Source organism: Tympanuchus pallidicinctus, unplaced genomic scaffold (genome assembly GCF_026119805.1).
Source record: "Tympanuchus pallidicinctus isolate F22 unplaced genomic scaffold, pur_lepc_1.0 scaffold11, whole genome shotgun sequence".
Taxonomy (NCBI): domain Eukaryota; kingdom Metazoa; phylum Chordata; class Aves; order Galliformes; family Phasianidae; genus Tympanuchus; species Tympanuchus pallidicinctus.
In genome coordinates, this window is record NW_026294627.1 from 21,987,446 (window position 1) to 22,014,908 (window position 27,463).

The 27,463-nt window shown below is 36.8% G+C and overlaps 1 protein-coding gene across 1 annotated transcript in view; it reads right to left on the reverse strand.

Moving 5' to 3' along the window:
* TRPC4 (transient receptor potential cation channel subfamily C member 4) overlaps nt 1–27,463 on the reverse strand; it is a 139,897-nt gene that overhangs the window by 4,279 nt on the left and 108,155 nt on the right. Inside the window, exons 5-10 of the mRNA XM_052671340.1 lie at nt 19,856–19,995; nt 15,213–15,523; nt 13,459–13,654; nt 11,622–11,816; nt 2,516–2,557; nt 526–615 (exon numbers count right to left, since the gene is read on the reverse strand). Coding sequence (XP_052527300.1) covers nt 526–615; nt 2,516–2,557; nt 11,622–11,816; nt 13,459–13,654; nt 15,213–15,523; nt 19,856–19,995 — 974 coding nt within the window. The remainder of the gene's footprint in view (nt 1–525; nt 616–2,515; nt 2,558–11,621; nt 11,817–13,458; nt 13,655–15,212; nt 15,524–19,855; nt 19,996–27,463) is intronic.

The following is a 27,463-nucleotide window of genomic DNA, read 5'->3' on the forward strand; positions in this document are numbered from 1 at the left end:
AATTTGAAGGTTGAGACACTAACAGTAACAAAATATTTAACGCTAAAAATACACAGTTATGTAAAAGTTGTGGTGCATACGGCCCCATTCACTTAGTCTTGTCAGATTAAACAGATTTTAATATTTGACTCCTTATTTAAGTGTTCAATTTATTAAGCCATACAAAATGTGTTCTGATACAAAAGTGCAAGTGCACTCAACGGCACATAATCTGTATTTCCTACGGTGGAACTATTTGCATGTTATATTACCAAATACTTTTTTGCACACCCTTAGTCCCACTTTGGTGTGCCCTTAGTTCTTCCCTCTCTTCACCCCGTAACTCAAACTAGATGATAAAAGTGATTATTTTCCAGGAAGCAAGGGTTGTTGCAGTAGTCTATAGCAATACTATCTGCGTGTGGTCCATCAGCACACGGACACCGCTCTATGGAGGAAGATATGTGCAATTGTACAGGTGGGGACTGTGAAAAATGTGCTTCACAGTCTTCTAAAATATCTATGAACATACAATTAAATACATACCTTAAAATTTTCTTCTGTCAGCCCTTCCTCAGTTTTGGCATCTCTAATCATTGCTGCAACGTACCTCTTAACCAGATTTCTCATAACCTCCTAAAAACATAAAACATTGTGTTAGTTTTCTGGCTCATAGTTACTAAATCTATGCTTACTAGGTCTGCTCAACTTTTTGTGCTTTTGGAACATGACAAAAAATGTACAGACCTCAGATACAGTTGTTTTTGTTTTTTTTTCCCCTCTGTTTTTTAACAGTGATATTAAACATCCTAAGAATGGCTGCACAGGGTTTGACCAACTGCATACCTCATGCTGGTAACCTGCTCTCTTACAGTGAGCAGTTGCTGATACTTAATGAGGAGTGCAAGTGGAGTACAGTCATGTAATGTTATTTCCAGCTGTATTCTTTCAAGCCTTCTGCAGTCTGAGAATCAGGAACCTTGTGAATCAGAAATGTTAGCCTTAGGTTTAATGGCCTGCAACAGGTTTTCCCTATGTGTTTTGAATTCATGTAAACTTTCAGCATCCACAAATTTGCTGATGAATTTCAAAGCAAAGCCACAGTGAAACTCCTTGTTTTTAAATTTCCTTTTTTAATAATCTGTTCTCTGATAGTTTCCAGCATTTCCCTCTACTTCTAAGAATTCTAAAATTGTTTAATTTGGAAGAAATGTCTGGAGGAGCCCAATCCATATCCCTGACTCCAAGTAGAGCTATCACTGCAGTTGTACAAGGTTGCTTAGGTCCAATCAAGTGCTGAATATCTCCCAGGATGGAGATGCTGCAGCCTCCCTGTGCTGCTTTTTTTTCAGTTCTTTACCACCCTCAATGTGACAGTGATTTTCCTTACAGAATTTCCCTTCTGGAAACTTGAGTCCATTGACTCCTGCTCTTTTTCTGTGCACATCCAAGAAAAATCTGGCTCCCTTCTCTCTCTAACCACCCACTGTGTTATTGGAGATAGCAATTAGATCCCCCTTAACCTACTTCATGCTGAACAAACACAGATCTCAGCTTCTCCTTTTATGTCAGCCCTCTAACCATCTTGGTGGCCCTTTGCTGGATTCCTTCCAGTTTGAAACATCTCTCTTGTAGCAGGGGGCCCCAAACAGGACACACTGCCTCAGATACAATTGTACAAGAGTGGGCTGGAGGAGAATAACCAATTTCTTCAGTGTGCTGCCTACAGCCTTGTTATTGCAGCCTATTACATGTCTGATGTCCAGTCTGTGGATAGATGGTAAATAGCTGCTGTGTATTCACCTTCTATATAATTTCAAAGACTCCTGTTGTACCCTCCACAGCTGTCATTTCTTCTGGTTGGAAAGTCCTGATTTATAGTTATTTTCCATATGGAATCCATTCATTTCCAATTTTTCAAGTGTACAACTCACATGTTGGTGGATATGCACCCCATTAACACAACAAAAAATGGAAAATAGATCTGAAATTATCCATTATGCTACAATAATCTCCCAAAATCAAGAGACAGAAGCAAGAAGGATGGAGAAGAGCAGTTGGCAGGAGTCAATCAATCCCTCTAGGCAGAGGTATTATTAAGGAGCTCTCGGTAGGTGAGCAGAACTGGAGAGGGAGAGATGTAGAGCTGACTGATAGAGCACAAACAGGTAAGAAACATGTATGTTCTCAATTGATCCCAGCAGGGAGGTGGGAGTGTCCATGTCTTTTTTAAAGGCAATCCATGTTGAAATGGATTAAATGTTAGTTAGTCTAGAATTTCTTTAGGAAACTATCCTTTTTAAACCCACAATTAGACTACTTTTCTAATGCTGTTATTTCAACAACAAATATTCTACACTCTTTTGCAGAAAATGAAATAAACACGGATTTTCTTTTTTTCTTTTTTCTTTTATTCTACTTTCTTCAGAAACCTTTCCCTTCTATTCCATCTCTCCTCTCCCAACAGGATCTTTTGGAGGCACAAGCAAAAAAAAAAAAAAAAAAAATTGCCAAAAAAATAAATGTGCAGCTTTACCTGGTATTGATGATGTCTTCTCAGATTGTCAGCTGCACGTCTCTGAAAAAAAGAAAACAATGGAATACAACAAAAATCATGAATTTCTGCCTGGTAATAAAATACAGCACAGTAAAACAGCAACTCTACGCAATTTGTGGTAACTAACAAGGTGAAAGACATTGTTCAGTATCCTTCGAAAAAAGTGGCAGTGTTGGACTGAAGACTGTCATTAGCTTTACAGAAGGGAGTATGCTGTCACTAAAAAAGCTAAGTGGATTTACTACATTTCCATCAATGTGCTGCTATTCTGGCATTGATGTGAGTGTGGTGTGGCAGCCGGTTATCTGCTTGCAGATGACTTTGAAAGTCATAAATCTGATATAGAAGAACAGTGTGATTGTGTAACACACTCGCACAGACAGCAGGAATTGAGAAGAGCTTGGCATACAAGTGGTGGTATCTGTGGCTGTCTCCTTATGTCTCATTTAAGACAGAGCTATCCAAAGCCTACAATATAAAACCATTTAAAAGAGAAAATTCCCTGCTTAGTTCTTTGTTAAAAGGACTCTTGATAGACGCGGAAGCACAGAAGACAGCAGCTCAGCTATGAGATACAGAGTTTGTTGTTGATAAGGAAGGAGAGTAAGAAGTGTAGTGACTATGATCAGGAACAGCAAAAAGAAGAGTGGCAGGATGAAAGTAAAGCAAAAGCTTCAAGAAAATTTTGCATTTGCATATACTGCTGTATCTATGAGATGTCCAGAAAAAGGTGGTGGAAAAAAAAAAAGCCTTGAATTATTTAGTCCTTGAATTACTGTTGTCCTCAACATACTGAGTCACATCTCTCTTATTCTCCAACTTAATTATCCCTGACTGGTGAAAGAGTGCACTTTGTCTTTTTCACTTGGATTCTTCTATCTGCTGCTGATTAGAAAACTACGAGTCTGACCACTGGTTATATTTCTACAAAGTAGAACACTTAGAATGTCTTAAAACAGGATAGAACGATATTCAAGAGACTCATTAAAATTAATCTCCGTTGTGTAAGCCAAGTACAATAAGGTATTTTGTCACCTTTTTTTGCTTGCAACTGATTAGTAATTTATTTATGATTACCACTTTCCCATTTTGGGAACATATTTCTGCTTTATGGTTGATTTTGTTTTGTAATTAACTTGAGGGTTGCAGTACCTGCGTGCTCAGCAAAAGAAAATAAAAAGGGGAAAAATCATAATTTACTAATTGTTCAGTACATTTACCACGAGATAGGGCTTTATTCATAGATACCTTGCCTTCAAGATTTTTCCAAAAGATCATAAAATCATAGAATGGCCTGGGTTTAAAAGCACCACAATGATCATCTAGTTTCAACCCCCCTGCTATGTGCAGGGTTGCCAACCACCACACCAAGCTGCCCAGAGCCACATCCAGCCTGGCCTTGAATGCCTCCAGGGATGGGGCATCCACAACCTCCTTGGGCAACCTGAAGTGATGTTTCTGCATCTTATGTCATATTCATAGACGAGATGGAAATTCCTCATATGAGAGTTTACAGGAGAGGTGGGAATTCCTGTCCACCATCACTGCTGAAGGGACAACGTAGCCATGGGAAGGACAATACCCTCCCACCATCTACACCACTAGCCAGGATTATTTTTCAGGCTTTTCTCTGCCGACCACACGATGGAGATATTTCACTCCTGCTGAGAGAGCGCCAGGGGAGTCTGAGGCATTATGAGAATTCTCAACAAAAGCTCTGACTCACAGGCAGAAGGAAAATCACTTTAAGGTGTATATGAAACACACTTAATTTCAGGTGAAGCTAGTAACTCCTATAAATAAAACAAATGCTAGCTCATTTCTTGTAAACTGCTTTCTGCAGTTGCTGTGTTCTCTGCTTTGTTTTACAATGAAGTGTGAAATAAAGGCATAGGTTTAATCTGTACCTGTAGCAAGAAATACTTCAATCTGATTTATCCTTTTTAAAAAACAATTCTGAAACTCCCAGAAACAAAGGCTATGGCTTTTCTAGTCTATGCCATGATAAAAAAGTGGAATTTGAAATGAGTATACAAACAGATATATTTAAGTAATAATATGTCCAGAACAGTTGTACTCTCTCTAACAATAATTTTCAATCAATAACTCTGAGAAGCTGCAAGAGAATACAATTAATGATGCATTTGTACATACATACTGCAAAGGTAAATATGCAGACACATAGCCTATCCAAGTTATTAACCCCATCAGTTCTCTAACTCCAGTTTACATGTTCAGATTCTGATTCAGATTCAGTTCATAATCTTCTTTTGCATCCTTCTCAAAGTGCAATGAATCTTTACTTAAACACATCTGAAGATCAAGACACTACACCTAAAATGACAACAGCAATTATCTCTTCCTTAGTTGGTTTTCAGCCAGCTTTTCTCTACTCAGCCTAACTTGCAGTTGTTCAAAATTTGTTTCAAGTAATTGCTGTGCTATGTGCATGAAGTACTGGAAACTGTGACTGACAAAGGAATAAAAATTAAATCTGACTGAAAAATAGCAACACAGGAGGAAACAGTCTTGTGATGTCAGTATCATACGAGACTGTGTTACTGCAGTATTTCATCACTTTCCAGTGGGTGGCACCAATACACTGTAGGAAGTCTTAGCAGTTTTACTGGCACCGAAAACTATTTTGGTCATCCTGTTTGTGCCATTCTGAGTAATTTGTATTTTTTTGGAAGAAAAATATCTCTAGCAATCAAAAAATGCCACGGTTTATATTACTTCTTTGGGAGCTATTTATCAAAAATATATTTTTTACAAAGTATGAATTCAAATTCCTTTGACCTCATTTCTTTCTGACAAATACCCAAATAATCTGATGAATTTATGATGGGATATATTCCCATATTTGGAATGGAAGCATGATACGACAGGGACAAGATCTTGTCTGTGTGGACAGAAAGGTTTTCCTGTGAGATGGTCCTTGATTATACAACAAACATGCTCCAGATTACTGACTTCCATTCCATGTGGAAGGTGCTATTTCTTCTCTTAGTTTTCAGCAACAAACATTTCAGGGATAGTACAAAACAGTGTATTGACTCAGAATTTGCATCATTTCCATTTGGAGAAAGAAAGCTAAGAGAATAAGAAAGAAGATTTTCTCTGACAAATACTAATCATTATCATGTAGATTGCTTGAAAAAGTAGCTAGGAAAAAAAAAAAAAAAGCAATTTATCTAAACATCAGGTACACAAAAAACACTAAAGATATGCTTGGTAAATCCTTTCCATTATATCCCCTGGAATACTTAAAATTATAGATAAAACACTTCTTGGTGACTGACCAGGAACAAATTGGAATGGAATTTGAGGAAAATAACACAATTACTTCAGTATAATCTTGGGAATTCTTTACTTACATTTCTTCTATTCTAAAATAACAATAGATTTCAGATGATTAACAAGAGTAGCCTTGAGACACCTAAAGCCCATAGGAAGTCAGGAGTACTTCAGCTTGATCAATAGAATTGCATTACTAAACTGGCTCTTGCTAAGGTGAGCTGACAAAGTTAACAGAAATACTTTAAATAGCTTAAAGGGAGGCACACATTGTTATTTCAGAGTTTTAAGTGCAGGAGATACTTTGTGATAATAGCTGAAGAGAATGCTGCATACCTGGGATATGTCAAAATGACAGAAAATAAGGATGTGCTGTAATCTGAAAAGGTAGATCTTTGATTAACAATGGTGGTGAAATGCGAGTAAACGACATGTGAACATACCAGCCTTCCTGTACCAAAGAAGCCAGCTGTAGTTGTCATTAAAATGTGCCACCAGCATGATTGGACAGCCTTTGAGAAAGCTGATGTCCCATGGAAAATCTTCTTTGACCCCATCACCCACCTCTTCAGCAGCTTAGTATGACAAAGGATTCCAGAAACACAGGACAGTCAAAGAGAATCAAATTAATCATCTCTCTTCAGAAGCTCCTCGCTTCCTTGCAGACTCTCTTCTTTCATGTAACATCTCTGTTGTAACAAGCGCTGTAAATGGTCCTCCCAAGCAATCATGCCATTGTTAACTAGTTATCATAATTATCAGATTATTTCGGGTTGGACATTAGGAAAATTTTATTCTCTGAAAGAGTGGTCAGGCACTGTAATGGGCTGCCCAGGGAGACGGCTGAGTCACTGTCCCTGGAGGTGTCCAAGAAATGTTTATGTGTTGTAATGAGGGACATGATTTAGTGGGGAAATACTGGTGGTAGGTGGACAGTTGGACTGGATGATCTTGGAGGTCTTTTCCAATTTTGGTGATTCTGTGATTCAATGATTCGATCTCCACTGACATTTTTCTTTCTTTGTATGAGTCACATCAATCTTTTCTTTGTGTACCTGCTGTAAATTCTCCTGAACCTGAATCCTTTCTCTATGAGTTCTACTTGTGTATAATCTTTTTAATTTTTTTATATATACATCATACATTATGTATATAATCCAACATAAATCTATATGTATGTATTCTTTCTATATTCTTATACATATATATCTGCAGATACATACACACACGGAGTGGATTGTTGGATACACGTTTATACATCCTCAGTTCACTCCTGATTCATGACTCCTGGCTTTTTGGTGCCGTTTCTTTAATGCGTTATTTTATATCCAGTTCTTGAAAACTGGCAAGACAAGCTTAACAAGACAGATATATTCTGTCAGTAATTTGTTATGCACTCTCTAGCACTAACTCAGCCTTTGGATTCCCATTACTGTTATTCCTACTGGCAAACACTGCAGTACATCGCTGCTTTCTAATAGCAAACATTATTTAGAGGCTTCAGAAAAAAAATGTTTCGAAATCAGAGTTCCACGTCACAGACAATCTAGTATCCATCTAGCTGACCTAAGAAAATGAGCCTTACAGGAGTTTATAGGGTTTTTTTCCCACTATCAGTCATAGGAAAGGTATCAGAGATCATAATACAGGGCTCATGTGAAGACAAGTAGGTCCCAGCAAAGCTTATCTTGTAGATCTGAGGCTGAGATTCCAGTGAGCTGAAGTCAGAGAGCTGTCACTTAAGCTCAGACAAAAGCCCCAGATAACTTTTCACTTCCATTTGTTTGTAAGGGCACAGTGTTTCTAAATTTAATCGGCGATGGTGTTCGCTGGGATAACTGGAAAAATTCTGGGAACCCAAGGCTGAGCTGTGGGTGATGTGAACAAGTTTTTCACTATCTGAAAACAGCACATTCCTCCAGGACAAACTCTGAGCTTATGATGGTGTGCCCATGTTTTTCCTCCAATGATTTAACCTCTTTATTGGGAAAATTCACTTAACTCAATTGTGTCTGCAATACTATTTATCTGAACTGTGTGTAGACCTGAGTGAACAGTGGCTGTCATGCTCTGGTATCTACAGACAGATTTTCCCTATGCAGAAATCATAGGGCATAGTGCAAACTCAATTTTTAGTTCACTTTGGAGCTTGAATGTATAAGTGGGCTTAAAAAATGCAAAATGTTCCTAAATCAGACAGCCATGTTGGGACTCCTGTTATACCTGAAAAGCTAACTGAAGAATATTGTAGTTTTATGAGATACTCTGAATCTGTCTGGTTAACCAAGGCCACTCGCTTCTTCCAGGCAGCTGGAATTCTGGTTTATTGGTGGCTCAGCTGGTGAAAACTCATTCAGAAGGGTTTCAGATATACTTGCAGCTAAGTGCCTATTTCTGTAGTAGAAAACTGTAGAAAACTGGTGATGGATATAGCACTGCTGTCTCATAGAGCTTCATGATTTCCACTTTTGCTCCTCAAACAATGTGTTTTTTTTTTCTGTTTGTTTGTTTATAGAAAAGAAAAAAGAAAAACCACACACACAAAAAATCCTTATATCTCTCCCTCCTCCATCTCCTCTGCTTTCAATTAGTTCAGTTATTAGCTGTCCAAATCCTAATCATAGGGAAAACCAGGTTCACCTCCTTCTCTTCTTTTTTCCCATGGGACCACCTTTTCCTCCAGGGTATTCACTACTTTGGGATGGGAATTGTCTCCTGTCAGTGCTGTTCTGCTTGGCAAAAATAGTTGAATACACACTGGAGAATGGAAGTGAATTTGGATCTCCCATAGCCCAAGCTATTTGCTATTCTTAGCATGCGCTCCAATCAGAAATTCTGTCCTGAAGCTGAAAAGTCTTTCCCAACAAAAGATTCTTTGAAGCTGGTATACATTCATTAAAAAAAAAATAAAAATTAAAAAATCCGTGGTTTTAAATGCGGAATAATTCCCAATCAGCTTTGTATATACACTCCTTATTCACTGACCCTTTGCTGCAGCAGTTTTCCAAAACCTAAGCTGCTCTGTCCAGCAGTTGTTATTTAGGCACCCCAGCAGGAGGCAGTTACTGGAACCTGGTGGTCTGTCTGAACCCCCTAGTCTCACCATGTAGGGTTGAGAGCATCCTGCCTCTTTCTTCCTCCTTCTAGACAGCCAGGAATAAATTTACTTGCGGAGCTGCAAGTTGAAAGGGAAACAAAGGAAAAAGAATCCTGGATGGAAAGTCTGACAGAGAATATTGTCCTGAAGGCTTTGATGGGATGGATAAGATATTCTGGATCTGTCCCAGTCAGTCAGGGGTATTGTGATAACCAACTGTAGATCCTCAGCTGCTATGAACTGGCATTTCTCCACTGATTTAATATCACTCTATCAGTTTACACTAGCTAATCATCCCTATTGAATGCTTAACAAATGCCTAGCAGCGCTGCCCACTCTCCCCCTACACAAGTACAACAATCTCTCTTTTTCTAACAAAAAAATCACACATTTTCCTCAACTTTAAACTTTTTTTCTTTGCTAGCTTACACAAAGATGCTCTATTCTCATTTTTTTCACCATTCATTCTCAATTATCTTTTATTTTTATTTCTATCTGAATCACTACTTATTTTTCTACGCTGCTTTTCTAATAGTAATATGAAGGATTTTTTTTTTAGTGCTTCTTTCTTACAGTCTGCTGTTAGTTTGTTTCAATATCATACTCATGCTTACAAGCTTCTTTTTCTGGCTCTTGCATATCTACGAACACAACAGTGAAGCGAAGCACACTTCCTTTTCAGAATGCCAGCAAGATCATGATATTGCAATAAGCCTGATTAGAAGCTTTTCACAAAGAGTACAAAGAGAATCTATTCATCAGTTTAGGAAATGTGATTTAGTTTTATGAGTTGTACTGCCTCCTTATCATGCATCTGTGCATCTCTATGAACTTGTTCCGCGAGGTGTACCTGGTGATAAAACTGAATGCCAGGATATGACAGAAGAATAAACAGGAAAAAAAAAATAGGCTTAGTACTCACTTTGTCAAGGAACTAGAAACAGAGCCACAGAAAGAAAAAAAAAAAGAAATTTGTAGAGTAATGGTCCAGCAAATAATTGAACCACACTCTTGGCTTCTTTGGTATACTGCAACCAGGGTTAATAGCATGAGGACTACAGTCCTGTCTTCTTCCTCTTACATGACACTCATATACTCTCATTTGATGCTTTGCTACTTGAGCTCCTTACAGTGAAAACATTTAAACACACCACGTACTTATAATGAAAAAGCCATCATCCACGTTTGACTCACAATAGATTAATTTGTTTATTTATTTATGCTAGCATTGCCTTACTGAGGACTAGTTAATCATGCAACTGATTTTTTTATTCAACATGCAGAAAATATTCCTAGAGAGATTTATTTGCTTATGGATCAGATTGTTGCCTGAAAATTGAGCTGCTGACTGAAAGGTCTCAAGTGGACACCTGAAGTTAGGAGAGAATTCAAATCTACTTTATCCATTGCGTCTACCAGAGAAAAACTGTGATTGAGATATTACACAATATCTACTGAATCCAAATGCAGAACTGTTGTGGTTTAACCCAGCAGACAGCTCAGCATCACACAGACAGCCATTCATTCACTCCCTGCTCCCAGTGAGATGAGAATCAGAAAAAAAATAAATAAAAAGTAAAATTCATGGATTGAAATACAAACCATTTACCAGGAAAAAAGAGGAAAAATAATAGTGATTATAATTATCTTTATATGTACAGAATGCATTTCCAAACAAATGGTTCACAATGGAATTTCTTGCTACCTGCTGACCAATGCCCAACCAGCCCTCAAGTAGCAGCTTGCCAGCCAGCTCCCCCAGTTTTATTGTTCAGCATCATCACCACGTCATATGGTATGGAATATCCCTGTGGCCAGTTTAGATCAGCTGTCCTGGCTTTGTTTCCCACCAGCCTCATGTGCCCCCAAGCCTGGGCAGCACTGCAGCCCTGCACTGTCACAGCAGCACCATAAGCCTAAACGTCTTTGGCTCTACAAGCACTGCTTTTCAATAACTGAAGCAGAGATGTGTTATAGACATTATTTTTCTCCTAAAGCCAAGACACAACAAATCACTATGAAGGAAATCAACTCTATCTAGCTGAAACCTTTGTGCATCTTTCTCCTTTTTTTTTTTTTTTTTTTACTTTTTTCCCTGTAGACATTTCTACTTCTAATGAGTGCTAATAGAACAGGATAGTAATGTGATCCTGAAATAACTTGTAAATTCAAGTAAGCAATTCCAAGTAAGTGGCTACGTTTCAAAATGTTTTCTTTAATGGAAACAGCTGTTGGTAAGAATGCTTTTATGGAAAACTCATTTCAATACACGTTGAGAGACAAAGAGATACAAAGAATATGCCATGGTAGTTTATACACAGTTCTGTGCTTTATGATATGTCAATGGTACTTGCATCGTGATACTTGGAGCATCATCTAGAACTCTGAGAGTGATAGACAAATGTTCCTTGATGTCTGTATTGCTTTTAATCTTTCTTGCACTATCTTTAGATGAGGCATCATCATGGTTCATACTGCTGTGCAGAAATCCAATGATGCTTTCTCTTTAGTCAAATACATTGACTTGAATATTAAAAAAAAATAGCACCATTATTCTCTGCGAGAATTATTATGTAATTCCTATCCACAGTACTTGACATTTTAGAGGCCTCTATTCTCTGACAAGGCTGAGAAATACTTTACTGTATAGAAAAGAGGAGGACTAAAAGCTGAGTAGAACATAAGACTTACCCCTATTGTTCCAAAACTTTCAGGTTTTCTTCTAATTTTTTTCTTGCACAGGTGTCTCCATAACCACCTAATCAGATACCAGAGGGACTTAGGGCTTGGAATGACATTGAAAGGAGTGGGCAGAGTCCCTCCCTCTTCAAAGTAACTCATCCAGAGTTTTGTCCGAGCAAACTTCCACTCGATGTCTGCATGATCCTGCTCAGAAGAAACACAACAGAAGCACACATGTTGCTGTAACAAAGAAGGCGAAACAAACCTCTGGGAAAGCTGAACCTAAAGTTAGAACAATCCCAGAACTAATGAATTTTCTTGTCCCTTCTTCAAAGAAGGTCTTTAACACAAAGAAAACTTAAGCTGATTTACTCCAGTAAAGAGATATTTGATGCATACAGTATATGCTTTCAATCTTTCTTGCTTAGCTACAGGCTTTTACATAATTAACAATCACTCAAACAAGAAAGGATGATTACAAGCAAAAAAAATGCTACATTTCTGATAGAGATGTTTTGTTACAATAGCAGCTCATCGTTATTCCACACAGATCATTCTAATTTCTCTGCTGTGTAGCAGCTTCAACAAGTCTGCAAACCTCATACACTCTCAGCTTCCAGCCTCAGAAATTCATAAATAGTTTATCCACAAATGATGAGGCTGTTTCAGTCTGTTGAGTTTTATATCCTTCTCTTTCTACTACTTCAAAATTAAATATTTGGAATTGGTTGTTGATGTTTTGATTTTTAGTTTGAAATTTTATTTCTTTTGGATATTATATACTATTGTATAATTTAAAAAAATAATCAAAACCCAGGGCTTGAAAAAGTTGCAAAATCTTAGCAGCAGAACAAGAAATGTAAAGTAATAAGGTTTGATTTGGACAACAGACACAGAGACCAAGAACTTCAACCACTGATAAAACCTAAACTTTAATATTTAGCCATATATACTTTTACAATCAAAACAGTTATTAAGACATTCCTGGAGAAAAGTATTCTGCCTGCAATATGTGTTTTTGTGAATGTTAGTATGCCATGGTGTTGTGTATAACTATATACTAACTCTGTAACTACTACAACAACTGTTAAACACACGTAGTCATTTCTTTTGTGGACAACTTCAGGAAAAAAATAACAAAAAACAAATGTTTAAAAGTCTTAACAATGTGAGGCTTTCTTCTATTTGCTTGCTTTCTGCATTACTATATTTGAATTATCATACTATGAATTTCATTAGTCTCATTAATAGTCAGCTGAGAATTAAAAATAAGCCAACAGCTCTGATAACAATAAACACAGTTTTCATGAAATGAGAAAAAATACACTGCTTGATGAAGAGTCCTGACCTTTTGTTTCACTTGTTAATGAGTCCAAAATTGTATGTGAAATTCAAGCAATTAATTTCTCCTCACTGTTTATTTATGTTGTACAAGAATCCAACAATAAAAATGTTATAAAGGTTAATCAACATGTGAAAAATAAAGTAGGGACTGCACGATCTGTGACAGAGTCTCTTTCTTGAGACAAGAGCTGCACAGTGTAGTTCAGGCAGTGCTGAAGCCTGCACCATTTGCTGGCACCTCCAAGGCACCCTTCTCTACCCACTAGTTGGCGTCTACAGTAGAGTCACCTCTTTCCCATTCTGAGTTTTGGGAAAATTCACCCCTGTTCCAGTCCAGTTGTGGTCTAATTTCTGTGCCCTTCCTCAAAAGCACAAAATAATTGGAACAAATCTATATTCTATACTTAAAATAGATTTACTGCCAGAAAAAAAAAAAAAAAAAAAAAAAAAAAAAGGGTTGCAGGAACAGAAAGACAGTATATGTTATAAATAAACAACTTACAGCAATCAGCTGGTAAGAATTATTCATCATGGCTATTAGCATGTTGAGTAGAACAACCAGAGAGATTACATTATAGGTACCAAACATGGTGGCCCCAACAAATTCAGTAAATTCATGCTTTGGTTGCACATTGGTCACATATAGATTGATGAGTCCAAATATAGACCAGAATAATGACTGCAGCGTTTCAAATAATCTGAAAGACAAAGCCCAAGAGGAAAAGCTGTTTAATACTAACACATATACTTTTCAGATCAGTTTTTTCCCAAGACACACAAAGTCCTTCACTTGATTAAGGTAGATGGTGCTCATTACAATAAAGGCAACATATATAGAATACTCTTCTGGAGAAAAATTACCTAAATGTTTCAGATCTGAACCTATAGATATCCGAAACAGGAATAAAATAATAAGCCTGTATGTACAAGATTGTTCAAACCTCCAAAGGGTGTATTTTAGAGATATTATTTTGGACATCTGTCTTTGAAGAATTTTGTCTCTGTGCCTTGAATTTAGAGGATAGAACACAGATCCAAAATGAACTCACTGACTGTGTTTTAGCAACATGGTAAAGTAATTATGGTATGCTTGTATTTGTTTGATGATATCAATTTATGCCATTTTTAGTTGTTGAGAGCCACTGAGACAAAAAGTGAAGAATAGTTACAAGGGCATTTGTATCTTTAGCATCCATTTGTGTTTTTTGTTTTAAAGAATACAGACATTAAAAAGACAAACACGCCACTCTCAAATTACACGTGCTTTTGCAACTAATTGACATGGTACTTGGAGAAGTTTAGGGCAGCAGATAGGAAGCTAAATGACAATATCTAATAATATTGTTTCCTCCTATGATCAGCTCTGAAAACCTCCCCCGTGTTCTTCTGTTCAAACAGCATACCTGTGTCCACTCAACAGTTAGAGTTTAGACCTGCATGAGATGTTATTAATATGCAAGATTATGAATATTCTGTGCCTGAGCAGTTACTTGATTAAGATGAAATAAAAGGTGTTATTTAAAACATATACATTTGAGAAGGATGCCTCTGATATTAAACATTTTTTAAAAGCAGCCTACATATGATTAATAGAAGATAACAGGAAATTTTTCAGTGTAGAGGTTCAGTCTAAATGGGAAATGAGATGGAGAGTATTCATTTGATAGTGTTTAAGTGCTATGAATGAATTAAAGAACAGTGAGAAGTAAAATCGATTTTTAAGTGAAAGAAAAAGTTAAAAAATGTTAAAATAGAATACAAATTTGAATGTGTAGAATGGACTCTGTGTCTGTGGAAATCTGGAATGGAATGATTTTTTTTCCTTCCTCAGTTTATCACAATTACAAGGAATCTTTATGTTTTACAACTCTGGACTTATTTAATGTCCACAAGTAGTTACAGAAAAATTACAGAGCAACAGCTGCCTAGATAAGAAAACTCTGCCCTGGTGATTTTTCATCCCTTAATTCTAAATATGTACTTTCTAATCTCACATTATCTTCCCCTTCTTTTTATTTTATCTTTTAACATATCTTTGGTTATATAGATTTCGCTGCAGCATAGGATGAACATTATTACACACTGATGTGATGTTAACTGGATTTATTTTTTATTAAGGTAACTTTAGGAGTGTCTGTCAGTATTCCACTGACCAAAAAGATACCAGAAGAGAACAAAAAGACAGTCTCTTTCCTGTAAGCAACACTTAAGTGAGTAAAATGTTGGGCTGAGAGTAGAAATAGATCAGTCACTTACGTTGAAAATGCATTATTCTGCTCTGCACATCGTATCCCTTTGCACTTGGTTTCTTGTGTCTCGTAGTAGAAGTACAGCTGGTTCAATCCATTTGCAAATGCTAGCAACACAAGGCAGTATATGAAGAGAAATTTCAAAATGTCCAGCAGCATTCTTCCTAGAGATATCTGCAGAGGTCCCAGGTGAGAATTTGCAGTGAATAACGAGATCAAGCGTAAGGAGCTAAAGATGTTTGCAATTGCAAACAGTGCCTCAGCCACCAGTGTTGGATGCCACATGTCCCAGCTCTGTCGTGGAACCAACCCGCTATACTGAAAACAAGCAGAAGGGAAAAGAAAAATTACTCTTCTGTTTATATGAACAAACAAGTGTCTGTTTCTTTACGAGCCATCCCATTAATTTGCTGAGAGTACAATGAAAATAAATATATTTTGGAAGGAGTTATGTCTGTTGGAGTGCTTTTTATCTCAGCAAAAACAAAAATGGATGGTCTCTGAGTACTCATTCTACATTTTCATCTTTGGGACACTCTAAACTTTCTTGTTTTTTACTGCACTTTGCATATGATTATGACTTTCACAGAAGCAAAATAATTTCTAATAATTCTGATGAAGTAATAATAACAATTATGCATGAAATTCACAAAAACTTTGAAAAAGTTGGAATAAAATATTTAACTAAGGAATAAATACGTTGCTTAATCACTGACATTTACAAATTATGGGAAAGTGGTTTATTAATGAACCATGGCAAACTGCTTGTGTATCTCATTATCAAAGAGTCTGATCCTGGGAAATGCAATTCTTCAGCATTTCCAAGGATCCAGCTCTACCAAAACATTTACTGAAGATGTTACTTTCAGCTAATGCTTGACTACTGTGGCAAACTCATTATTTATTGGGTCTCATTAGTCTTCTTTACAAGATGTATCAGAGGACAGAATCTAAGCTACGAAGCCCTCTAAAACTGTGCGATAGTACAATGCGAAGCAGATATAAAGACAGACTACGATGCAGTCTGTATATATCTACTCTGGACCACCCAGACACATCCTTCAGAGATATTCAGCATGTCTTCAGTAGTAAGGAAAGGGGCACTTCCTGTCAGCTGTGGCCAGATATAACAGCATAGCCATACGTCACATTTCCACTCCATGTTCAGCATCCACAGAACAGGACTGCTCTTGATGTGTTTTCCGTGCAGTGTTTGTTGGGGCAGGATCCTATTACCATGCTGGAATTGCTTTTTTCAGCTGGTAGGGCAGCAGAGGCCTTACCTGTGCCCAAAAACAATCCCTTGTTTCACAATGCAAGGAGTTAAAAAAATGTCAGCTTCTGCAGAATCGGTGGCATAAGTATTTCACTTGCTACTAAGCAGAGTGTATCTGACATGGTGATCACGAAAATAATAAATGTAGAGATAAAAATGCATTTTCAATTACTTTTCAGAGCTTTTGCCTTAAACAAGAATATGTTTTCCTACTAGATTTTTGTGTTGGAAACTGAGACTCATATAATCAATAACATGAATTTGCATGCATTCTCTAGCAGAGCTGGGAATGGACAACACTTGGTCCAGTGCTCAAGTTTAGAAAATATTGAAGATAAATCAAACAGGTTTCACACATGAATTGGCGTTGTACATCATTTCATATACTATTACAAAATAAATACTCTTCCAAAAACACAAAAGCAACCATTTTGCTTAGAGCACAAACTCTTATGTTCATATTTATAAGCCTCAATCATATCAGATGTGATGCTTAAAATTAGTCATCCTGTACTCCTGTAAAATGTAAGAACTTCATTTTTTATTATATTAATCATGCTGTTATTTATCAGGGAGAGAGCATTTTCAGTGGGTATAACAGTTTAAAGACCTCACATACTGATACATAATTAGAGGCAAAGAGCATAGCCTTTTGAAAAATATGAGATGTACCCATCATTTTTTTTTTTCTGAATACTGAAAATGAAGCAGATAACTGATCTGTCTTAGCAGTTTGCTCATCCTGTGCACTCTTTGGTGAATTTTCAACAGTCTTTTGTGAATTTTACACTATACAGATATCAGCTGTTGTAAATAATAACTGTCCACTTAATCAGTACATCACTCAGAGAGCCTCAAATAGGCAATAAACAGTGAGTTTTACTCTAAGAACATCTATCACACAAGAGATCCAAGAAAAAAGAAGGCAGAGAAGAATGCCAGAAGGCCTCCATAGGTCCAGTAGAAGCTCGTGAACTTACTTAAGCACAAAAAGAAGGTCTACAGAGAGTGGAAGTAGAAATGAATTACCTGGGAGGAATACATAAAAGTGGTCTGAGCAGGTAAAGAAAGCTAAAACCCAGAAAGAATTACATCCAGCCAGGCACATTAAGAGGAGCAAGAAGAAATTCTACAGGTGTACCAGTGATAAAAGGAAGGACAGGGAAGATGTGGGCCCTCTCTGGAAGGAAAATGGAGACCTGGTCACAAGGGATACAGAGAAGGCTGAGGTGCTCAACAACTTCTTTGCCTCAGTCTTCATGGCAAGGACTCTAGCCACACTGCCCAAGCTGCAGGAAGCAAAGGAAGAAGGAAGGTCCACCTGCTGTAAGTGAAGATCAGGTTTGTGACAGTCTAATTCTATTTGTGAATTCTATGGGAATATATTCTATATGTGATTCTATGATACTCTCACCCTTTGATTCAAAGGAGTTGGTTAAAATGGCTTCTTACACAGCTTGAGATGCTGAAGTGATTCAAAGAAGGTAAGATGCATCAAAAATATTAGCATAGTGATTTGATAAAAGAGAAATACAGAAAAGCTGTATTTTAGAAAAACCTATATTGAAATATTTAGGAAATGAAAGCAAAAGTTTTGTATCAAAATGTTCTGGTTACGTTTGGAATCCTCTCAACCCCTACTCAGAGCTGGGGAACCCTGTTGCAGGTGTCTTAAGGAAGTAAGTTATACTTGCATTACTTGGTTCGTCATTACATACATTGTTTTGATTGTCTAACTGACAACACTGAGGTTCTTTAAAAGTACAGAATAGTCATTTGGGTGCAACATTGCACACGCAGTAAAAAAAAAAAATAGCTGCATAGTTAAAGATAGTACTTTAGGAGCTGTGATGATTATGATTGGCATGCAAGCTCTAGTTTGGAGACCGATGGATGCACATTAACATATTTTCATCTTGGAGTCTGATTACCACAAGCAGAAACTATCTGGGATTAAATAATTATAATATCTTGTAATTAATATTAGTCTAAAGTGAGTAATTGGCCATCTCCACTGCTTTGGAAACGAGCACTTTCAGTGACTTACTTGCTTTGCTACCTGGAATGGTGGAATGATTGTTTTATTCCAGTCACTTTATGATGAGAAAACCTTGCCCATCCACCAACTTTAAATGACATCTCTTCCCACATTTGAGCCTTTTTCTTTCAGGCAACATGCCAAAATTTCTTTTATTGAGATTTCCAAGAGTTTGCAATCAGAAACCTTCTGTGAGAGGAGGAAGCTGTTGAGCCAGTTGATCACGTCTTTGCTTATCCCTGCCCCTGATCAGCTCACTTTTGTACCCTTGTGGATAATCATCAGATGACATAAATAAGTTTCCTATGTTGCTCTATACAAATGGCAGGGATGCCATAGGAACAGCTGCAGTTTAGGGACAGTAACCAGATACTTGATGGCTGTTTCCTATTTTCAGCCAAAAGGATCTTGGCAGTTCAGAGACTGCTTCCATGTATATGGGGTAGATAGTGACAGGAAACTCGAAACAGCAAAAGTAGAATGCTGATGAGAGCAGCCAGTAAAAATGGGCTTGTTATCTTGGATGTGACAAGATCTTTGAGACAGATGCTAAGAAATGCTTTCATTTCTTTTCAGCTGTGATTTCCTTGCATTTGAGACCATTTGTAATGCAAATATTTCATCTTTAGAAGCAATTGCTGTTGTATTATGGATTTACGTTGAATACATAGGAAATGTGGCATGTCACATGATCTTGCAAAGAAAGACCGCTTTACTGGAAGAAATTTCAAGCAGAGCTAATAAAAAGTCCATGAAATAGGTGAGAAAATGAATATATCCAACGTTACATGATCATATTATGCCATTCCATTTTAATTTCTAATCAAATTGCACTTGTGATTTTTTAGATAAAAAAAATTAAAATCTTGTTCTTCAGCATTTTTTCTCCCTAATTTTAAGTAATACTTTCCGTGCAGTCCTGCCCTCTAGTTTTGCATGGTAATTAAAATTTTCTTAGGAATGGTAACTTCTTACTGAAAAATAGGCAAAGACTAAATAAAATAAAACTTAACATTGTACAAACAATATTAAGGATTGGGTGTGATCTGCCTTTTTGAAAAATACTATAGTAAAAGAATTATTAATGATTAAAAGAAAAAAAAAAAAGAAAAAGGAAAAGAAAAAAAAGAGATTGCATGAGTCAAGGAGAAGAAAAAAAATTAGCTGCAATCTTTTGTTTGCTCTTATTCTGATCTGACTTCTTCTCATAGCTGCAGCAGATCCGTGAGCAAATTAAGTATCTTTTACATTGTTCACCCTGAAAACCATCAAGTACAGAAGAAAAGAAGCCTAATTGTTACCTTAAATATTTTGCTGAAATAAATAATAAAGTTACCTTTGAAAATGCAACGATTTTCAAAGAGATTGTTGCCAAGTACAAGGAGTTCATTACAAAATCCATGAGGTTCCACCAATCATGAATGTAGTCCTGTAGTCCACCATCCCACATCTGTTTAATTTCACCCCAGATAAAGCCTGTAAATAGAACACAATTCATTGAGCATGAACACTAAATAAAAACATCTGCAACTATTCTAGACACTTATCTCACAATAGATTGAGTTTCCTTACTTTAGTTACACAGAGAAGGTGGATGAGTGCTCTAAATTACATATCTAGTCAGGTAAAATTTTTTCAATTAATGTTTCTGCAATTAACTTTTCAGGTATAACTACTCATAAAAATAACTAATCTGCTTGTACAAGGGAATTTTCTTTGGCTTTCTTCAATCCCCTTTTCCATCATATTCTAATAAGTATAAAGAAGGTCTCAAAACCAGTCATTACTGCCAAGCCTGTCCTCATTATCTATCGCAATAGAGTTCAACGGGAGATTGAAGGAGCCAAGACAACTCATTAACTTATTTAAATAAAACAAACACTGTAAGGGATAGAACTTCTATTGATTGCTGCCAAAGCTGAAGTAAAGTCTGCCTTTCTTGTAGGAAAGAACAGTTTTTTACATTGAAAATATTTTGTTGATTCCTTCCTTTGGGGCCTAGAGGCATAGAAATTTTGTTCAGGTTTGCAAAACAGTGGGAAATCTTGCAAGTTGTCTGATATGACCTCAATTCAACAGCTTCAGAAACAACTGTGTGGAGACTCCCAAGTGATGCAAACTGTAAAATCTCTCTGAAGAGCCTACTCCAAATATTGTATTTACTGAATGGATTCATATTGCATACATATAAAATATGATTTATTGCATATGTTGGCAAAGAAGAGCTGCTTTGCTCTGCATTATATGGAATGATAAAACACATAAACAATGGCATATTTAGAGAAATACTGCATATTACCAACAGGTCTTTTTGTAGTGCCAGTAGAGTTTTTCCATTTTTCTGTTAATTATTTGATTAAAATAATTTCCTACTTCCGTGCTCATTGAAGAGATAACATTTACAGTAATTAAGGCCAGCCTATAACATATAGATGTTGAGATACAGTTAATTCATCATGGCTTCCCTTCAGCTGCTGATCATGTGTTCTTTTAGAAAGTATCAAAAAGATTTCATGCAGAATCCACATCACTTTTAAGTCATAGCTTAGCTGACTTTGAACCTTGAAATTTTGTCTCAGTGCTGACTGTAAGGGTAAAGGAGGTCAAATGGGGGGGATAGATGGGATGCGTACAATTTGATTGTGTAGTGTTTTGCATTAAGTCATTTTGTCTCCTGATTGCTTTTCAAAGGAAAAAATCCTTTCCTCTCTACCTTGTCCCATCAGGTCTCAGACACACATTCCCATTTTGTTTCTGCAACTTATCATCAGATATCAGGAGCCTCAGAAGAATCTGAATCATCTAATAGTTCCAGCAACTTTTATTTTCATACAGCTCTATTTCAAACACATCATCATCACTATTTCACCTGCCTGCATAGTTGTAGGAACATCCATTATATGTCTGCTGCTCCTACTTTTTGCCCAAGCACCATCACAATGGGAATACACCTTCAAAAGTTTACTAGGCAGGCTCATAAATGCCTGCCAGTTTCAGCTTGTACAAAGCCTTAACCATCTGCTTTTCAAAGGGCTGCACACTCCTGTCACAGAGTACAAACAAGACTATAGAAGATCTGGCTCTCTCTTCCCTCCAGACTACCCTCCGGCATACAACACGTAGTCCATGTACTTGCAAATATTCTTGCTTGGTCTTTTGCTATGCTGTAGGCACAACATCTTGAGCATCATCAGGTCATAAAAGCAGTGGTTTTGTGTGCTGTAATATACTCGTCACATTTCAAACTCTGCTTTGAATTGGTCCTGCTCAAACTGCGAAAATGCACATAAAATCCAGTGTGACACAGGAGCCTGTGGTGGGGCTCAGAAGAGACCTGGAGACTAAGACTTGCAATAGAGGTATGATCCCTAAGCCTCGTTGTTAGTGAACAGATCCTTGCCAATTCTTATTATGCGATCTTGACACTAGGATGACTCCTGTCACTCAGAAAGCAGACAGCTGCATTGATAAAAAGCTTCCAAATTTTAAAAAATAAAATAAAATGAAATGAAATAAAATAATAAAAAGCTTTATAGAAATAGAATACAATGACATAACCAAAAAAAATCTTTTCTAATTCATTGCAGTTAAATATTTCCTTTAAAATGTGCTTAGAGAAGGAGTAGGTTGGGCTGATCAATAAAATAAATACTTAAAGACTGTGAGTTCATTAAAGTCTTCTGCTGAAGTACTGCATGATTTACAACTGCCAAAGACATGAACTGACATAAATGCAACAGGGCTATTCTCTGTAAGACTGTTGTTCAGCATCACATACTTTGGTAGCACTGATGGAAATATAGAATTATGTACAGACTGAAAAATAAATGCCGTCTAATGCTTTGGCATAGATCTTTTGCTTTGTGAATGAAAAGCCACACTCTTATTCCAAACAGTTCCTTCTTCTCTGAAAATGAAATATATTTATAAAGTTGATGTTAAGGGAAATAGTGACCTATTAAAGATTTCTCGTGGAACAGAATAGTTTTAAAGTTGTTTGTCAGTGAAAAATTGTGAATATAGTTTGATATTGTAATATTGGTGATTTTATTTTATTTTATTGCTCCAAGACTACATATCACTTTTATTCTGATGCAGGGATTGCTCTTTTTAAGCAAATGATTTTGGAAGCCCTACATTATTTTTGGCTATGCTGGAGATTTGATATATTAATCATTCTTGACATCCAAATATGTAAGTGCGAACTCCTTAAATAAACACAGTTACTGAAATTTTATGGGACTCCAGAGAAGCTGACTCTAACTGACCATAAGGGAGCAGATCGTCTCCATTAAGTGATAATTAAGTGATAAAATTGTTCTTTTCTGTTCAGCAGCTGACACAAAGCAGATTCACTGTGGCTGGGGATGAGATTTTTCTGACCTAATTTTAATTGTCTGCAGTGCAAACAGCTCCATCTGAGGTAGCCACCTTGGATTCCCTTTAAATTCAATGGAGAGAGAGGGTAGCTGGCACAGATACAGATTCTGGACTACAGATATCTACATATCAGATGAATCCTAGTCTCACAGTCTACTCCTAATGTAGAAATTAGGGAAAAGATCTCATTAGGAGCTCTTCAGTGAAGTGGAATTCATTTAGATTCAGTATTTTTAAAAATGATACTGCTTTTGAGCAATTTCCATGACTTGAGACTCAGAGTCTGGGTCAAGACTTTAAAAGCTTTCAGGGCCGTGATACTGAAGTGGGATTTGGAGGCATGAGATTCTGTACCATGTATTGGTACTTTCCTGTTTTTAACACAGCTTTTGGTGTCAGGTGTTCAGGTTTGAAATGAATATTACAGCAAATGGATTCTATACTCGTGACAAGCATGTGTCCATATCCATATGTGAACAATAGCATTTCCCAGGCAAGTCAGATACCTATTATTCTCTTCGAATGAGAATCTTGGGAGATACAAAGTCCTAAAATGAATTGCCAAAATCAGTAACTCCGTGTCAATGACACCATGGAAGCTGAGTTCAGTCTTTGGAGATACCAGGTCTCTATGGATAGGTGTTCTGATGGGTATTGAAATAATGAATGCTGGAAGAACTGGAATGTTCTGTAAGTCCTCCCACATGCACATGGAGGGTTTTCCTAGAAAAGTGTAGAGTCTTTCTGCAAAACCAAAGACTTCTTCAAGGCCTAGTAAGCCTACATGATGGTTCTAACCTGGGCAAGGAGCTTCCAAGATTCCAAGCTGCATGGTTCAGAGTTAATTTCTAGTCACACATCCAGAGATTGTGAAATGCTGTTGTAGATCACAAAAAGGAACTTTTTGCAAGAGGAAGAAGTCAGCATGAAGAAGCCAGGTCTTCTCTTCACAGAGTCTGACACATGCCAATTTTGTTTTCTTATATTCACTGGGAGAATCAGCAGCTAAGAAAATAATGTATTTTTTCTTAAAGAAAGAGACACACAGAAATCAAGGAAGTATTTTCTCTGTGACTTTACATACTCTTTCTTTCTACTTGGAATATTTAAGAGTATCTGGACACAACCTGACTTTATTATCTGAGGAGTCCAGTCCTCATCATCCTGTTTTTATCATTTATTTCCACGTAAATTATCAACACTATGCAGCTATTCCACCTCATTAATCAAGGATTTAAAACAAGATGCTGAAGACATTGAAACATTTATTGTTTATAGCTTAAAAGCCAAGTAAAGAAAGAGAAATAATAGCATGGATATTTTGAAACAGGTTGGCACTATACAAATTAATGTGAGTTAGTATCTTCTCGTTTTAATGGAATTAAATAGACTTAAATACAGGGCAGGAATCCTGCAGACCACATGAAGACCTGGGAATTACAAGCAGCATGGAGACATTTTGTGAAGCACTATGAAGTATTACAAGTAAGCTGATGAATGCAACTTGGCTGTAGTACAGTTTGACTGATAATTCAGCTTGATTGTGAAAGAAAGTTATGATATTATTCTGAACTTTGCTTTTAAAAAGATTTATGGTTTACTAGCTAGTTTTGCCCTTACCTTTCCTGTGAAAAGTTTAGAGTTCTGTGCTATTTTTGTTCCTTACCATTTAGTGATGGGAAGAAGAAGGCTCTCCAGAGTCAGTCTCTGCATGCCAAGTACAACAACAGCCTTTCAGTATGTTTTCACGGGGCTGTGAAAGCAGTTAACTGACAAACTCAACTTTTCTCTGCAGATTACTCTAGAGTTTTTACAGGTACAAGAAGTGAGATGCTAAAGATCTAATGCTCTCAGAAACAAGGGGAGGTAATTCCAGGGAATTCAGTGAGCTTTAATAAGGCTTGAAATCTCTCTTCTGTTTTACACGTGATCTGACAATCTGATTTCTATGGAAGGCAGATGACGGTGGCAAGAGGAACAGTGAGTTCTTCTGGTGTAATTCTAGGGCATATTTTGTTAATGAAATACAGCTATTGCAATGAATCATATATGAATTTAAAAGCAACCAGCAACCAGGGTGGGTTGTTTTTTTTTTTTTTTTTTTTTTTTACACAAGTGCTTGTAACAATAAGACAAGGTCTAATGGCTTCAAACTGAAATAGCATGTATTTCAATTAGATATGAGGAAGAAATTATTCATTATGAGAATGATGAGGCACCGGCACAGAGAAATTGGGGATGCCCCACCCTTAGAAGCATTCAAAGCCAGGTTGAACGGGGTTTAGAGGAACCGGATGAAGTGAGAAATGTCCCTATAGCAGGGAGGTTGGAACTAGATGATCTTTAATGTCCCTTCCAATCCAAACTATTGTATGATCCTATTCTTTCTCCTAGGCATAGGGAAATGGACTTTTGTGGAGCGTGTCTGCGACCTATATAAGGTCAGGCCACAAGATGGGAATGGCATAGCCAGAGATGCCGTTCTCCCAGCTCTCTTCTCAGGACAGTGATACTCAAGTAACCTGAATCTGGGACTACTGCAGATTAAATTATCTGAACATACATCTCAACACTGAGAATATTTCATATCTAAAATCAGTTTACTCTTAGTCCTCACTTTCTTAGCTACACAATTCAACTTCCCCGCAATGTGGAAGCAGTGAAAATGAGCTTCTTTAATACCTCTGGAGTACAGACAAAAGGTAAAGAAGAATATAAAGAACATGGAGCATTGAAGTTCCACTCTATCAAAGCTGAATCCATTCAGTGCTGATTATTTATCAACAGTACATTTACTCATGTGTTCAAGGAAAAGTATAATTTCCAAAAAACACTGATCACCTGTAAATGAAACTAGACTAAGCACAATATTAACTATGACATTATATATATATATACACACATATATTTTACATACAAATATGAGGGATGCTCCAAAAGTAGTGCCTCCTATTTTTATAATATTGTCCCATGATGTCAGAGGCAGATGTTGGTGGTACAGCAGTAGAAGCTGAACCATTCTCCCAGTATTTGTTTACACTTTGTTGCCTTGAGACAGATGACAGCACAGGATCTGTCTGACAGAATGGCATCTGACATGGAAGTGCATATGAAACAAAGGTCTTCAAGGCTGAAAAAATTGCACCCAATGACATTCATTGAGGCTTGCTAAATGTTTACAGGGAATACAGTGGATGTGAGCACAGTGAGGTGTTGGCAATACTTTTCTAGAAACAATGCTGTAATAGCAAATGTCACCTACATTGGTGCAGATTTTCTCGAGCGTGGCATGCAGGATCCTTTTCATCACTGGCAAAAATGCATAGCTAATGATTGTGACTATGGTGAAAAATAGTTCTGTGATAGAGCAAATATTCTGGACAATCAGAATTGAACAGCCCCTTGAGTATTTATGGATTAGTTTCATCAAATATCAGATTGTTCAGCTGTTTAAGTATTTATTCAGAAATTTGTCTATATAATGGGATAGCTGATCCCTTTACCTAGTATCTTAAATGGGAAGAGGTCTGGCTTTTCCAGTACTCTCATGAATGCTAAAAGGAAACATACGCATTTTTTTTTTTTTTTTTTTTCCCCTGAAAATCTTCTGAATTTCTTTAGCAAAATGTTGTGAAATGCAAATCAATTGTGGTATGTTGTCATAATGGAATTTTAAAGGAGATTTAACAGATTTAACTTACTACATCTAAACTTTATCAGACCTTTTTCTTCTCCTGTTATTATGCTTCTGTAAAACACAATTTTGGTAAAGAACAGAAATATAAACCAAGAAAAAAATATCCCATGGTTCACACAGAAATAAACTGCAACCCTGGATTAACTGTTATGTTCAGTTGGCCAAAGGGGCCATAAAATTACTTAAACTGATAAACTTACTCATCCAATCTGTTCATCTTCTGTGTACCTAAGCTTTCCGTATCAGTGGACTGTAAACATAGATGATGTAGTTGTCACAGACTCAAGCAGCATGGAAGACTGTATTTTTGGGACAGATCTTGTGCTTAAGCAGAAGTATCTAGTGTTATGTTAGACGTCCTGAGGTTATCAAAGCTGCCTCTTCATGTATTGTTAAAAAAAGTATAGGTTTCCTGTAGGACATTTATCATAGGTACATCCAAAAAATATTAGATTTTCAAAGACTTCAAAATTTATGTCAGTTTCCACTTTGTAGGCATCTGAGCTGCTTTCTTTTAATGTTGACTTTGATTTAACCATTTCATGACCAAACTTGCTAAATGCCTGAGTTTAGAGTAAGGGATTATACACAGATACTTCAGTATGGAGATACAATACAAAAATTCTACACATTTCTGAGTTTGAATTCTGCTCTAAAATTATGTTGTAGAGAGAAAATTATCCATCCAAATGCCTAGGTCCATTCAAGTACTTTTGCATGAGGGTCTATAAATCTGTTTAAGGAAAAAATATATTCGCATTTACTGCCTGCACGTCTGTTAAGCTCTCCACATTTACATAAGGAGTGGACCCACGCATAATGCTATGCATTAATCACCATGACTTCATTGAAAATTTCTGGCAAGCA